The sequence below is a fragment of the Pleurodeles waltl genome, chromosome 9 (assembly GCF_031143425.1).
Source record: "Pleurodeles waltl isolate 20211129_DDA chromosome 9, aPleWal1.hap1.20221129, whole genome shotgun sequence".
Classification (NCBI taxonomy): Eukaryota; Metazoa; Chordata; class Amphibia; order Caudata; family Salamandridae; genus Pleurodeles; species Pleurodeles waltl.
The window spans coordinates 817,227,721-817,242,833 of NC_090448.1; the positions used below are offsets into that span (position 1 = coordinate 817,227,721).

A 15,113-nucleotide genomic window follows, 5' to 3' on the forward strand; every position below is an offset into this window, starting at 1 on the left:
ACATCTGTTTGTGCCAGTAAAGCAGGGTCTTGTTGCATGCATGCTTATGAGAAGGTTTTACAATCAGCATTTGTAAAATACGTGTGTGTGTGTGTGTGCTAATAGTTCTGGTTGCTATGAATGGTAATAATGTGATTTTCTTTTTTATATTTCTTAGTCTGCAGAAGACCTGAGAAACCTGCCGATGTTCTCTTGAACAGTGACCAAGATTGGAGAAGGAGCTAATTCAGGATATTGGATTTGGAAATCAGAGTCCTTGGAGAGCAGCTGGTGGCACTATCCTTTCACAACCCCCGATCCTAGCTGCAAAAGCACGTCATCACCAAACAGTTAGGGATACACCTCCCGGCATGGGCCAAAAATCATCCAGATGTGACAGGAAAGAGAAGGCGACTACTAATAAGTCTTTAACACTATGCCTAGATTGTAGTCTGCACAGGAGGAAGAAGAAGCGGCAAATGAAAATTCATATGATCCCTAGCAGGGAGGAAGAGAACTGGAGGAGCAGGGAGCAAGTATCACCTCTGCTGCAATCGGGCAAGGGTGAAACCAAGGAAGAGTTGAATGGGACCCTGCCCGTGGAATGGAAGCAGCAGGTACAGAATTTCTCAGGACTGAAGTTGGGTGGAGAAGAGTTGGAGGGACAAGGGAGGAGAGAGGACCAAGAGGAGCATCAGTTATTAAGGCGAGACATAGAGGAGGAGGTGAATATCAGGATTGACCAGGCTGACACCATCTGCAGTACAGTGAGCTCAAACTTGGACACTGGGAGGAGACAACATCAAAAGCAGCATGTGGCCCAAACTTTGAAGGTGCTTGAAAGGGTGACCCAGAATATGGAGGTACAGCAGACAGCACAGGAGTACAGGAGTTCTCAGAGTGGATCTACAAATGAGCCAGAGAACACCCAGGACATAACACTGAAGGAACCAGAGAACCTTCAGGAGATAACTACGGAACTGAGGTGCTCCCAAGATTTTACAGTGAAAGAGCCATCAGTGTCCACGAGTAAGGAATTTGGATTTACAAAGTGCTGCGAAGAATGGACAGACGCAGTAAAAATCACATCCCTAGAAAAGAGCAACAAAATTGTGAGTGTTTCACAAGTCAGGACATTGCTTGAGCAGAAGAGAGGCAGCAATGATTTTATTAATGTCCTACAAGATGACAATCCCATTTTTACTGAAGAGCCCTTAGAAAGAGGTGCCCATAGAAGTACAAGGATGGGGCTTGAGATCCAAGAGAGCCAATCCCCAGCCTTCACAGGAAGACACAGGGTGTTGGAAGATGTAGTGCTCTCACACAACTGGAGTGATGAAATTGACAGGACATCTGCTGATATCACACCAGAGGTTGTCATTTGGACTGAGGAGTACTCCCAGGTGGATACAGCCTCTGAGTTGCAACAGAGAAGGACTCCTAAGGGTCTAACTTTTTCAGGTCCCATCCCACAACTAATAGTAACCCAGGAGCCCAGCCCATGCCGAAGCCTTAACGAGGAACAGGGCATCCTTTGCCAGAACCACGGCGAGCTAGGTCCTGATCCCAAGGGACTGGGTGAGGTGGAGTCCCCGTGCTCAGACAGCGGCTGCGGAGGCTCACCAGTACCCTCTTTCTTCCTCCGCAAGATGTCCAGCTCCTCTTCTGCTGGCCTTTCCTCTGCCTCTTCATTTGACGAATCAGAGGATGATTTTGGTGGAAGCGACTTGGAGCACACTGGGCATCACCTAATCCCTACCTTTGGAGGAAGCCCGGAAGACTGTACAAGGGTAAGCTTCCACTACTTTTTAAAATAGCTCATCTGTTTGTTTCGTGTTTATACAGGAAAGGTGTGTAAACATCATGGCAGGCACTTGGTGACAGTGTGGAGAGGGAACAGTTGGTTAAACGGGATAGTTGAGCATTTGTACCACTTCGTGGGTGTTTGTCATGTGGTCAAAATGAGTACGCAGATCTTAGACTGTGGCTTATGAGTACTTCATTTGTAAACTCATATTCCTGCTCAAATGGTCTTTCTAAATTAAGAAGGACCGTTAAATTGTAAATAAAGTGTTATTTAAATACAGTATTGTGGTGCCGTAAATGCTACCTTGCACTCACTTTGCAGTGCAACATTTTACAGTAGGACTTCCAAAACCTTCTTTAAAGGTGTGAAATGTGATCCTTTTCGATATTCCTTAGCAGCTATCCTCAACATTATGCTCTGTCTGTTTAAAGTGAGTTTAGTTCAATTTCCAATAGTACCGTGGATCTTAACTCCGTTATCAAACCTTGTTGTTTGATGCAAGCAAACCTCATGAAGGGAAGAATTTGAGAGATTCTGTTAATGTAGACGTTAAAGTCAGGACCACCAGAAGCACACCCTTTGAGAGTGTGTTTCGCAGCACGTTGAATAATTATGTAAAGTACATTATTGACTCTTTGTGATGCGTGATAGTTGGTAAGTGAGCAAACAGATGTACCCTGTTTTTAAAATCTTTTTTTCTGAATCAAAGTATCAGGTCAGGCAAGTTCTCCATCATATCTGCCAGAACTGACTGTGGTCTGTGACAGTTCCATCACCTTTCTGAAGTCTTTGGTATTGTGGGACCTCCAAGAGTCTGCAGTAGGAGGAATATGGAACACAGTGTTTAATTTTCGAGGTATTAACAAGTGCTTATCTCTGTAATCTCACTTCAGAGTGCTGACTGGAAGATCAATCAGTGTTACAGATGTTTGGAACATTGCTTGATTACATGGCACTTCCATTGGGTTTGTCTATTTGGTTATGATTTCTAAGGTTCCTAATCTGTGCAATTGTGCTTTCAGGGATGCAGATAAGAACATTTCCTGCAATTCTTTTTTTTTTTTAGGATTGCTTGGGGTCTCGTAATATCGTGTAGCGCCTAGCTCCTGAGTGTATGTATACACTAGATAGTTACCAAACATCTTAATATTAAAGAATGGTGGCTTTATCTGAAGAAAATCCCCATGTGGTTGGTGCATTGTGCCTTAAATTTGTGTTACCTAGTGATAGCTGGATGATCCCTTTTCTTCATTTTAACCAGGCAAATCGTTGTATTCTGAATTTAGGGCATGTGAGATGCTTCTTTCAGCGGTCCAGTCAAATACTATCCCATTTCATTAGTTTTCCATGAAGTGGTTGCAGTCTAAAATCAGCAATGACCAACTGTGCCCTATTTTTGACTTTTCGCTACTTCTATTCTGACAGAGGAATCTTTTGTAAAAAATTTCAAAGCAGTAATTATAATGCATATTTTTGTTGTCATACCACATTTGCCATGATTCATTATCATTTTATATTTGCCAGAACAAGACATTGAGTTTCAAGTAGCACAATAGATATGCACTTTATATTTTCATTTCTACTACGCTGGTGCACACAAACCCCATTGGTTGTAAGTGAAGTTGGTAACAATCATTGTTAACATTGTTAACAAGCTTTGGCAGTACCAATAGGTCTGCCTTTAAATAAATGTGTGTAATGTAAAGCATTACAAGTAAATAGTAAGGCAGTAGACATGTATTTGTGTGGAAGCAGATAACTGTAGAACAATAATGGTTTTGGTTAAAAGGACAGGTGACAGTTGGACTGCCAAGCCAGACCTAAAAATCCATTTAGGCCATTGACTACCCTCCTCCAATCTATGCTGCTGCCAGAGAAAAACGACATAAATCATCTAGTTATCTAAGGCACTGTAATAGCCTAGCCTTCTAGTGTTGTGTGTGCCCGTGAAAGTTCAAGTTTAGCCTGCTGGATAAATAAACAAAATGATCACAACTGCGTGGAGGGCAAGCACTTTTTTGTGGTAGCTCAGATCTTCTGCCCAATCAAAACATACTCTTGGCTTCCAAATGTAGGCAGAGTCAAAGCACCTCTCACATAATTGTCTTGCAACAGATGTGCTTTCAAGCCAGACCATAAAAAGGCCCAGATGTTGATAAGGGGGTATCAGTGTAGTTCTTCTGATTTGATTTAGGAAGTTGATTTCACACCAGTGATGAAACGTAAACTTGAAGGCTTTCAAGAGGGGTTAAATTACTCCTTCATCGCGGTCATTGGAGGCCCACTAAAATATGGAGCAATTCACATCAATCAACATTTGTGTATAACGCATACAGAGATAACTGAGTAGCTGGAGCCTGCAATAGCACTCATTCTTACCATTGGAAAAGTTGAAAAGGATTCCAGCATCTGTATGAGTGGGAAAAGTGTAAATAAAAAGAGGACGTTTCGGTAGTTGTGTAAAGGTTGTCTGCCTAATATTACATTTTCAACTACTCACATTTAATTTATCACACTGATTGAGGGATAACGTTGGAACCCATTTGTTTTTTGTTCTCCCTTATTTATAAAATTGACCAGTAAAACTTTCCTTGTTTATGGTAGCATATCATGGAAATGTGAGAACTTTGGGTTCACACTAGGAAAAACATCTGCAAAATCAATTGGAGTTTTCTTAAATTGAAGCATTGGATTAAGAAGGATTGATTCCATGGAAATGGTGGCTTAAGGTCCATTTCTGCCTTTGAAGCCTTTTACAAAATATTCACTTGGTAGAACCTTTTAGTTTATTTACAGTTTAGCCATGTTCCCGAGGTTTGAAAGATTTCATTCTACCTCCCCCCACCCCGGGGAGTGCTTTACAAACTAGGCAACACCTTTGATACTTGATGCCACATGCCACCTAACATTAGTTCCCCCTTGGGTTAGCTTCTCAGTGTATAGAGTGCCCACACCTTATGACTCATGAAGGAGTTCTCAGTCATACGATGTGGCCAAAAAAGCAATGTTTTGTATGTTAATCAGAAGTTGCTGAAACTAGCCTTGTTATTTCGATTAGGGAGAGGCATAATTGCAGACGCTTTGCTAGATTTGAATACTTATTACTCAGCAGAAATGCTGTAAACTGTCTCGCTAATGAGTAAATGCTGCAGGGTCTATTTCCTCTGCAATTCTTAGCGATCATGAATGAGATGGGGGATGATTAGATTTTTTGCTTAAGAGTTTGTGTAATAGTTTTTTATACAGCGAGAATCAAAGTGAAGATGTTGCCGTTTATCGAAACAGTGCACTGGTGCATCTAATACAAAGACGCTCCTAGCCATTACCATTCAAACTGCCTTTGGCATGACGTGGCTGAACACTGTAAATGGCAAGTTAAAAAAATAAATAAAAAAAGACCGTCACGTCTTTTCTATTGGCCTTATTGTTAGTCCCAAAACAAAACAGCTGTGTGAGCTCCAGTCCTCGAGACCTAGGGGGACGATGTTCCGAGGAGCTGCTACTCTGTTACTTTCAGTGCAGACTATTAGGGAAATGTGTCCGTAGTCTGGAATGAGGTGCGTTGGATTCATTGTTTCCATGCAACAAGCTAAAGCAGGCGCACGTGCTAACCCTTAGAAAGGCATGGTTGCAACACTGCCAATTATGTTGAAGTAACAGCATGTCACTGCGATGTTAGTTTGTGGTGAACTCCAACGATTGTGTCATACATGACAACGGATTCCAATAGTGGTTTAGGACCATAACAATATTGACCATGTGTTGTATAAATGCACTCAGCATAGGGTAATATAACATAGAAGGTAAAGGGCAAATATCCAAAGGTGGAGCCCCAAGGCCCAGTAACTGTGAGGGGGGCAGTTGAAGGGTGAACGGAGCCGCGGTTGTGCTGCTTGCAGTGTGCACCATTGTCCCAGCTTACCAGTTTACCTCCTGACTCGGGAATGAGGATAACTTACTTTCCATGCCATATCTTGACCAAGTTTAAAGATATCACCCCCTGTAACCTCCCAGGAGGTCTTAACTTTGCTTGTTTAACCTTGATGGTTCTCGACATTTAGGTTTCCTGTGTATTTATTTCCTATCTCTTTAGACGTTAACATAATTAATTATACATTAGGAATAAAACAAATGTCAATGTGTATTTTCCATAATACACTGAACTTTGCGGAACTAAAATCCAATTGGAGTCTTTTGGATCCCTTTACCTCAGTAAATAAAAGAAAAGACCACTGGGTGTATGAAGTCTCATTTTGATATATATTCCCTTTTTTTTAAACAAAATGTTACTTCTGCTCGTGATAATATTTACCAGTGAAGTGAAATCCCACCAATTATATGCATCCTTGCTCCTTCAATCCTCCTGACTAAACTCGCCTACTGGAACTTGATTGCAGTGGTGGTACCTGAGCACCAAGGAAAGTGGTGATTGAACTCACTAGTTTGCTGCTCTAATTCGAACACAGAGAATAAGGTTCAGCTGAAAATCATTAAAACAGGCTAATTGTAAAGTGACATTTTGCCTTGTATGGTGCTACATTCAGTGTAGAACGTGTCTAAACACTGAGTAGACTCTGTTGAAGGATAGAGTAAAGGGCATAGTACAGGCTGGGTTTCGAAAGGTTGCTTGTGTTTACATTGCAATTTTGTAGGGATTGAAGGCCGAGACTGCAAAGCCTCATCCTCAGATGAAGATTTATGATGTTCTAGGAGCTGCATCCAAATGTTTTTTGTCCACCATGCAACAGTTTGGACCCAGTAATATGAAACTAGTCTTATCCTTCTCCTAATGGGAAGAGTCGAGCACGAATAGGGAGGACCTGTCTTGGCAGTTCGGCCCGTATTGCTCCCATTGGAGCAGGGTCAAGACTGATTTGCATATAGCTGGATCCAAACTGAGGTGGCATGGTGCGCAAAAGAACAGTGGAATGGGATGGAGCCCTGAGTAATTACCAGTAGCTGAGATTAATTCAAGCATTGCATCAATCACTTTAGGTCGCCCTAAGTGAGACAGTATGCCCTGACGTGGGTCCTGAGCACACTGTGTCGCTGGTACCAGGTTATGCCCGTAATAAGGGCAAAACCGGTCCTGGGTTGCTTGTGTTTTAGTTCAGTGAGGGCCTGGCTTGGCAGTTTGGCATGGACTCTTTCGACTAGAGCAGGGTCAGGACTGGTCTGCATATTGCTGGGTCCAAACTGATGTGCATTGGTGTGCAGAATAACCGTGTACGGGGATGCAGCCTAATGTAATTTCCAGTGGCTGAGAATTAATCAAGTATTTCTCCCATCACCTTCTGTTTACTTTTGTATGTCGCCCTAAGTGGGACTGGTATGCTCCCAGACATGGGTCCCGTGCACACTGTGTCACTGTAACCAAGCTACACCTGGCTGATAAGTTCATAACGAGGGAAAAACTGGTCCTGGGGAATGCTTGTTTTCTGGTTCAGGAAGTACTTGGCTTGGAAGTTCAGGCTGGACTGTTCCCACTGGAGCAGTGTCAAGAATGATTTGCGTATTACTGGGTTCAAACTGAGTTGTTATGGTATGAAAAAAACAATGGATTAGGGCAGTGGTTCCCAAACTTTTTCGACCTCTGTCTCCCTTGACCTATTGGCTGCGTCTCCCTGTTATGTCACTTTTTTTGACGGGTGGGGGGATGTAAGCCTGGACTCGGGAGCACTTCCATTTTTCTCCCTAAACAATAATTGGGATGAAGCCGATAAAGGGCTTCTGCGTTAGGGACTTGTCTTTAGTGATGTGGTACGCACTGCCAGTAATCTGCTGCTGCAGGCCAATGCACAACATTTTTGTCACGCTCTTTCTGCCTGCCATAGCGCTTTCTCCTTGTTCCTGCCAAGTAAAAAAAAAAAAAAAAAAAGCGCATTTGCATTTTTGATCTCAGATCCTGCAGCACCACACTTGAAAGTCCTACATATGAAAATAGACCTGATTCAGGCCTCAAGGGGAGAAATAAATTCTCCAGATTTAGTTTTTTTAATCTCCCACTTTCCTTTTAAATGTTGACATTTTTGTAATTTCATGATTGCCCTCTTTTCTTGAGTAGCTGCAGAACACAGACAGAAGTAACACTCCATCACTGTCCTGATTGTGCCAGACCCTGCCTAAACAGACACACTTTTTATTTATTAGGCAAGACATCATGCGCTGGTCCAAAGCATTCCAGACGCTGACAGCTGTGGCTTCCCTAACACCCCCATAAGGCATTCCCACATGGGTTACTCATGGCTGCAAATGCACATTACAAAACCCTAACAAGTTTGATTTTTGCACTGTGATTCTTTCTTTTTCATACTACCGTACGGCTCTGTTCCAAACATAACATCTTTAGAATGGAGCCGTATGGTAGTATGAAGGAGAAGGAATGGCAGTGCAAACAGTGCTTAATTTGAGCCAGTGCTTTCTGCAGGGCTTAATTTGAGCAGGAGGTTTCCGGTTTTCTGCATCAGACATTTAGTTAGAGCAGAAGATACATATGGGAAACGTGGAGGAAGAGAAAAACTAAAAAAACATCACAAAGGGAGAAAGTAGAAAGCTGCATGAGTGAGTTGAAGAAGTAGGGAGCGGCTGTAAATGGATTAAAGAGGCCCGAGAAGGTTCGCATATTTAAATGCAGCATCCGCTTGTTTCAAAAGAGAGCTTTGAGCACCAGCACATTTTTATTTACACACTAAGCACTGGGTTTCCAGTGGGGGGGCACCGGCACTTATTTTTAAGGACTGGCACTTAGGCCCATATTTATGAGAAGTTTGTGCCGCATTGGCATTATTTTTTTACGCAAAAGCAGCGCAAAGTTTGCCCCGCTTATGCATAAAAAAAAACGCAAATGGAGCGCAGACTTTTCATAAATATGGACCATAGTTTTTTGCATCAGGCATTTACTGCGAGCAAAGGCACATATGGGAAAGACGAAGGAAGCGAAGGACGGAAAAGCTCCACATTGGGAGATGCAAGAGTGAACTGAAGGGGCAGGGAGAGGCTGTAATTGGATTGAAGAGGTCCAAGATGGCTTTAGGATTACCGCTGCCTCAATGTTCTGTGCATACATATTTAATTGCAGCAGCCACGTGTTTCAGAGGAGAGCTTTCACGTACGTTTTTATTTATAAATCATTAAACTCGGAGTGGAAACAAATCAAACTTGATGGGTTTTACAATTTACTATGTAACACTGCAAAACCCTAACAAGTTTGATTTATTTCCACTGTGATTCTTTCTTTTTCATACTACTGTTCGGCTCCATTCTAAATGTAACTTATCTTTAGAATGGAGCTGTACAGTAGTATGAAACTGAAAGAATCGCAGTGCAGATAAATCAAACTTGTTAGGTTTTTGCAATGTTACCCTGTCTATTGTAAAATCCATCAAGTTTGGTTTGTTTCCGCTGCAAGTCTTTCCCTTTCATACTACCATGCAGCTTTGTTAGCTGAGACTCACAGTGGAAACAGATGAAATTTGATGGGTTTTACAACTTACAACATAACATTGCAAAACCCTAACAAGTTTGATTTATTTTCACTGCGATTCGTTCTTTTTCATACTCCTGTACAGCTCCTTTCTAAATGTGATGTAATTTTAGAATGGGGCCCTATGGTAATATGAAAATGAAAGCATTTCAGTGTTCCCTAGAAGTGTGCGGTGCCCCTGGTGAGTTCTGATGGCACACCAGAGAGCCACGGCGCACACTTTGGGAAACACTGAATTAGGGATACTACTTCAAGAAATTACCAGTGGATGAGATTAATTCAAGCATTCCATTTGTCACCTTTTATACACTTTAGAATGTCGCCCTAAGTAGGACGGGTATGCCCAGACATGGATCCTGTGCACGAACCAAGCTATAACTGCCTGATGAGCTCATAAAAGGGCAAAACCGTCCTGGGTTGCTTGTGTTCTGTTTCATTGAGGACCTTACTTGGCAGTTTGAGCTGGACTGCTCCCACTGTAGAAGGGTCAAGACTGATGTCCATATAGCTGGGTCCAAATTGAGATTGCATTATTTGGAAAATAATCATGGACTGGGATAGATCCCAGAGTAAATACCAGTGGCTGTGATTAGTTAAAGTATTCCGTCTATCACTTTCTTTAATACTTTAATATGTGACCCTAAGTCGGAATAAGCTTAAAATCACACAGTTTGGTTAAGGGGAAAGCTGAGTTTAGGAGCCAGTTCTCATGGTTCATACAGAGCAGCTTAAGTGAATCTCTTACTTTGCCTTTAAAGCCAACTGCACACATACCTGTAACTACCTGGCCCTGCAAGTGAGAAGCGATATCAGACCTTGGGGTGTAAGTGGTTCACCCCCCCCCCCTTAAATGTTCTCTTACATACATCAGCATTTTCTTTTATATGTAGGGGTCTACAAATATATATTAGAAGGCACAGAAACAACCACAAATGATAATGATAGAAACCTGGCGCAGGACAGCATGTGGCGTCTGCATGACAGTGGTTCATTTGCTGTCATGGTAACTACACCCCAGCAGTACATAAAAACCTTGGAATACTTCTGTTGTCACATGTAGGGGCAAACCAGAACAGATAAGTGTGCCAGGTAGGAACAAGGGGATTCCTGGCATGTGAGATCAACCCTTTAATCCCCAGATGACTCAGCCTTACCAAGATTACAAACCTGTTACTCAGAAGCACACATGTTAACCCCCAAATCATCACAGTAGCGCTTTAAACTACAAGGGTCCTGAGTCAGTATTAATACTATTTTCAGTATAAAAAAAAAGAAAATTGATAAGAGAAAGCAGTAGCATGCATGTGTGTGTGTTTGTTGAATAAAGTAACGTTATAGTTTTAGGTGACTGTCAGGGACTATATCAACATTTATAACTCAACAGAACCACAGAAATTCAGCAGTTATAGTTAGCAGAGCCCCCCTCCCCTTGATTGAAACAATGTGGCCCAGGGCTGTCATTTTGTTTTTGTTTTTTTTGCAACCCCACTGGTGTCCCATGGGATAGAGGCAAAATTTGCTGTTTTCTTTCCCCAATTTTGTCCATGGGGCCTAGGGAGGCAGGGTATCCTTACCCTGCCCCCTTATAGAATATTTTTTGTTTTTCTTTGCAACTTCAGGACAGGGGACTAAGTCCCCGAGTCCAATAATGACTGCCAGAAACATTTTTCTTATATTGCTGGCAGCCAGTCAGAATGCGCTCTACCACGGGATTAACATGCAGGACCTTCAAAGAGTTCCGAAGATTATTAAGGGCCACTAGGTAGGTGACCTCACTCTTGCGCTCCTTTACCTCATAGGGCCCAGACCAGTGGTCTTGCAGAGAGGTCAGAGCTCCATGGTCTTCATCACCCACACTTTTTGGCCAGACTGAATCTCAACCAGAGTGGCATTCAGGTCATATCAGTGCTTCATGTCCTCCTGGCTAGCTCCCAGATTCTCCTGGGTGAGTTTACGGAAGCAGTCTGTTTTGTTGTGAAGGGCCAGCATGTAGCTGACCACATCCTGCGGGCTCTCCCGGGAGCTTGCTCCCAGCTCTCCTTTACCAAACTGAGCAGCCCTCTTACAGGGTACCCAGAAAGAAGTTCAAAGGGGCTGAAGCCAAATCTCTTCTGCAGTACATCCCTCTATGCAAACAGAAGGCGTGGCAGGAGGACGTCCCACTTACACCTTATGGGTTCGGGTAGACCCTTAATCATGCTTTTGAGGGTTCGGTTGAACCTTTCAACCAACCCATTGGTTTGGGGTTGTAAGGAGTGGAGAACGTTTAGGTTACCTCACTTTCTTTCCACATGGCCTTCATGTAGTTAGACATGAAGTTGGTACCCCGGTGAGATACCACCTTCTTGGGGAAACCCACACAGTAAAGATCTCCATCAGTGCCTGGCCACAGCGGGCACAGTCGTCTACAGTGGGATAGCTTCCGGGTACCAGAAGGCAAGGGTCCATCAAACCAGAATAAATCGGTTGCCCATGGCTGTCGAGGGGTCCAGAGGCCCAACAATGTTGTTGATGCCCAGATTCTCCAAGGGGGTGCCAGCAATAGGAAATGGTTGTAGGGTGGGCCTTGCGCTTCCCCGGCTTGCCACTCGCCTGGCATGTAGGACAGGACCTACTGTATGTATCTGAGGCCTTCCTCATTTGAGGCAAATAAAAGTGGGTGACAAGCCTGACAAAGGTCTTGTCTTGCACCAAATGACCTGTCAGTGAGACATCATGAGCCAGACTTAGTAGGAAGGTAATGTAGCACTAGGGGACCACCAACACATGTTGCACCAGGCTCAGGAGCTGTAGGCACACTATACAGGAGACCATTCTCCCAGTAAATTGGATGCTTACCAGAGGCGTCACCAGCTGCCTGGGTCTTAGCCTGGTGCCGAAGACCCACAAGAGTAGGGTATTCCCTCTGGGCCTTGCAGAACTCCTCCCCGGTGGGACTCCCTTTCTGCTGCAAGTTGGACAGCTTAGACATGTCCTCTCCTGTATGTACTAGTGTGTCCCCGTTAGGTTCAGCCTCCTCCCAGGCTGTGGGAGTCTCAGGAGCAGGCTTCCTGTGCCCCTTATCCTTCTTTTCGGCAAGATCCTGGGCCATTCTTCTGGACACTAGCCCACCTCAGTGGCTGCTGACTGGTAAGAGGGGGGGGCTGTGCCTGTGCCCGCTTGGGACACTTGGCATCCCCCTTGTAGTGTCCTTCCTGCTGACACTCATAACACTTAGGGGGTACCTTCCCTGTAGACCTACTGTCAGGGAACATTTTTTTCTTCTTTTTAGTAGGGGATGGAGGCCCTGACCCACAGAATTAGTTTTGGGTCCCTTGGAGCTCTCCTTACCGTTTTTTTTACACCCCGCCCCTTCTTCTGTTGAGGACCCTGCTGCCGATATGGTGATTCCTCCCCAGATATCTTCTTATGGACCCTGGTGCTGACCCAGTGTTCTGCCTGCTTAGCAAGCTCCTCTGGGGTCAGTGTGCTTACTACTAACATGATGTTGGCGCACATGTTGGAAACAAAGACTAAACATGTTCTCCTTGGCAACCAAGTTATACACCTCTGGTAATCCTTGTCAGGGGCACGGTATTGCGTGGTCCAGGGCCCGCCTCCACCAGTGTCTCCACTGCAGCCATCTGCAGTTCTCATGTTACACATCTGTTAATTGTCAATTCCTGTGCAAAAGCTCGCTCTCTGCACCCCTCGTGTGGTAGAGCACATTGGGCTGCAAGCACTGATTGTTGGTGGTTACATTGCAACTACCACTTCCATGTACTCTGTGGAAACTGGGGTTTATGATCGGACTACCATTCCTAGCTTTGCACTGGCGGCGGCCATCTTGGGGTGTGGCTGCTCTATAAATACCAGCCACACCCTACTGGGCTCGCTCACTATTCTGGAGGCTTCGTTCGAGGAAGAGCTAATCTCTCCAGTGCTCCCTTTAAACGAGTAGGTCATATTCGTTACGGTGAGTGTGTTCCTCTGAGTGGCTCTCTCGTATCTGGATACTATTGTATCCCTCAGCAACCTGGAACCGGATGCTTCACCGCAACAGAGTCTCCTATTGCAATTATTCCCGGGAGCGGAGGCAAGTCACAAAAGTTTTGCCATGTACATCTGCGCCCGCTTTTATTGGCATCTAAAGAAAGACTTGAAACATTGTATTTGGGTTTACTGCTGTTCCCTGTTTTAAAGACTTTGATGATCATTCCAATATTGTTCTCAGGGAGGGGAGGACGTCTCAGTTAGCATTTCTCTAGTGGAAGCCCTCAATTAGAAGGGACAGAAATTCCCCTTGAGTTTTGGATTAATTTTGTAGGACTTTTTTTTGCGGCATGTTTAGATAGCAGGATCTTGTTACTAGGTTTCTCCTTCGGTGTGGAATTGCGATAGTTTAACTCCTGTGATATCGAGTGAGTCTTGGTTGTGATTTTTGAGCTCCTTGTCCAATTGGGCTGTGAAAGTTGGAAGCGAACTTTGTGAAAACTCGCTCTCTTCACTCAACAACATTGTTGATGTCAAGATTATCTACTCTACTGTGTGATAACTGTTACCTTCGTATAGTTGTGCTTGTATTATGTTAACCCTTGCCTTTCAGATCTCCCTCTTACCGGTTCCCTTCCTAATCTCCCTTCCCCTTGCCTGGCATTTCCAAAACTCAGCGCCATCACACCCTTCTGAGTGGGTGCTGCCTGGAGGTGGGCCTCTTGTTCAGCGACGTGCAGATCCCGAGGAAAGGGCGGCCCTGACATCCTTTACCTCACTGCCCTTCATTCAGCTATCCAGTGCCTTGCAAAAGGAAGCCACACATACCACCCAGGTCTGTTGGGATAGCTTCTGACTGTCCCTGAACTTCTGTCTGTACTTTTCTGGGGTCAGACGAAACTTCCTGGTTAGGGCCTCATTCATGGGGTGGGGGAGCGATACCTCATCCGGTAACACCTCTCTAAGGCCAGTAGTGTCCCTCTCCTCACTAGGGATATGGCTCCACAGACTAGCTTCCCTATCCCCTCCACAGACTAGCTTCCCAATCCTCCTCAGTGACCTTGTGCATCTGTAAAGCAATCTTACAGGCCTCAAACCATGTGTCTATGTCATCTCCCACTACAAAGTCAGGCACCAGACCTTTGAGTATGTGGACACTCCTGTCAGAGGCCACTGAGGAATTTCTGCCACCATCACTTCTGACTCAGCCCGTCTGGCCTTACTGTCCAGCTCCTTCAGACTCAGTTCATGTGCCAACATGAGTTTCCTCTCATCTAGCCCTCTCTCTGCCTTCTCTTTCCCCAATTTCAACTTAGCCAGCTCCAGCTCCAATTTCAATTTTCTCTTCTCCCTCCTGTCCTTGGGTTCCTTTGGGACAGGCCTCTAGATACAATGCGTCTCCCTGCCCTGTTGGGGATATCTCCACTTCATTGGCTCCCTGCCTCACAGGCAGTTCCAGTGAATCCCGGTCCACTTCATCCTCTCTTATGTCATCCTCCTCCTCTGGGGTCACATGTACATTCCAGGCTGCTAACGAGGCCCTCAGTGCCTTGTGCAGCTCCACCTTCCTGGTAAAGCCTTTTGTAGAAAATCCAGACCCCCTGCAGAAATCATTGAGCTCAGCCACAGTGTAACTCTCCAGCTTGGCCAGCTCACGGTCTAGTTCAGCAGATGCATGTACTTAGGAGGCAATGTGTAAAGTGTTTGTGCAACACTTAAAACAGTAACACAATGAAGACACTACACAAGAGTAATCCACACCAGGTTAGAATAAATAGGGCCCAATCTAATGAACAAAAGAAGACCAAAACAACAAAAATCCAATAAGTAGAAGTCAAGATATGATTTTTTAAAGAATATATACAAATACAG

At 44.4% G+C, this 15,113-nt stretch overlaps 1 protein-coding gene across 2 annotated transcripts in view; it reads left to right on the forward strand.

The window, feature by feature from the left end:
- ITPKC (inositol-trisphosphate 3-kinase C) overlaps window positions 1–15,113 on the forward strand; it is a 627,543-nt gene that overhangs the window by 415,511 nt on the left and 196,919 nt on the right. For both annotated transcript variants that reach the window (XM_069208096.1, XM_069208097.1), the window contains one exon: window positions 158–1,769. In XM_069208096.1, the coding sequence (XP_069064197.1) occupies window positions 351–1,769 (1,419 nt within the window). In that variant the 5' untranslated portion in view covers window positions 158–350. The remainder of the gene's footprint in view (window positions 1–157; window positions 1,770–15,113) is intronic.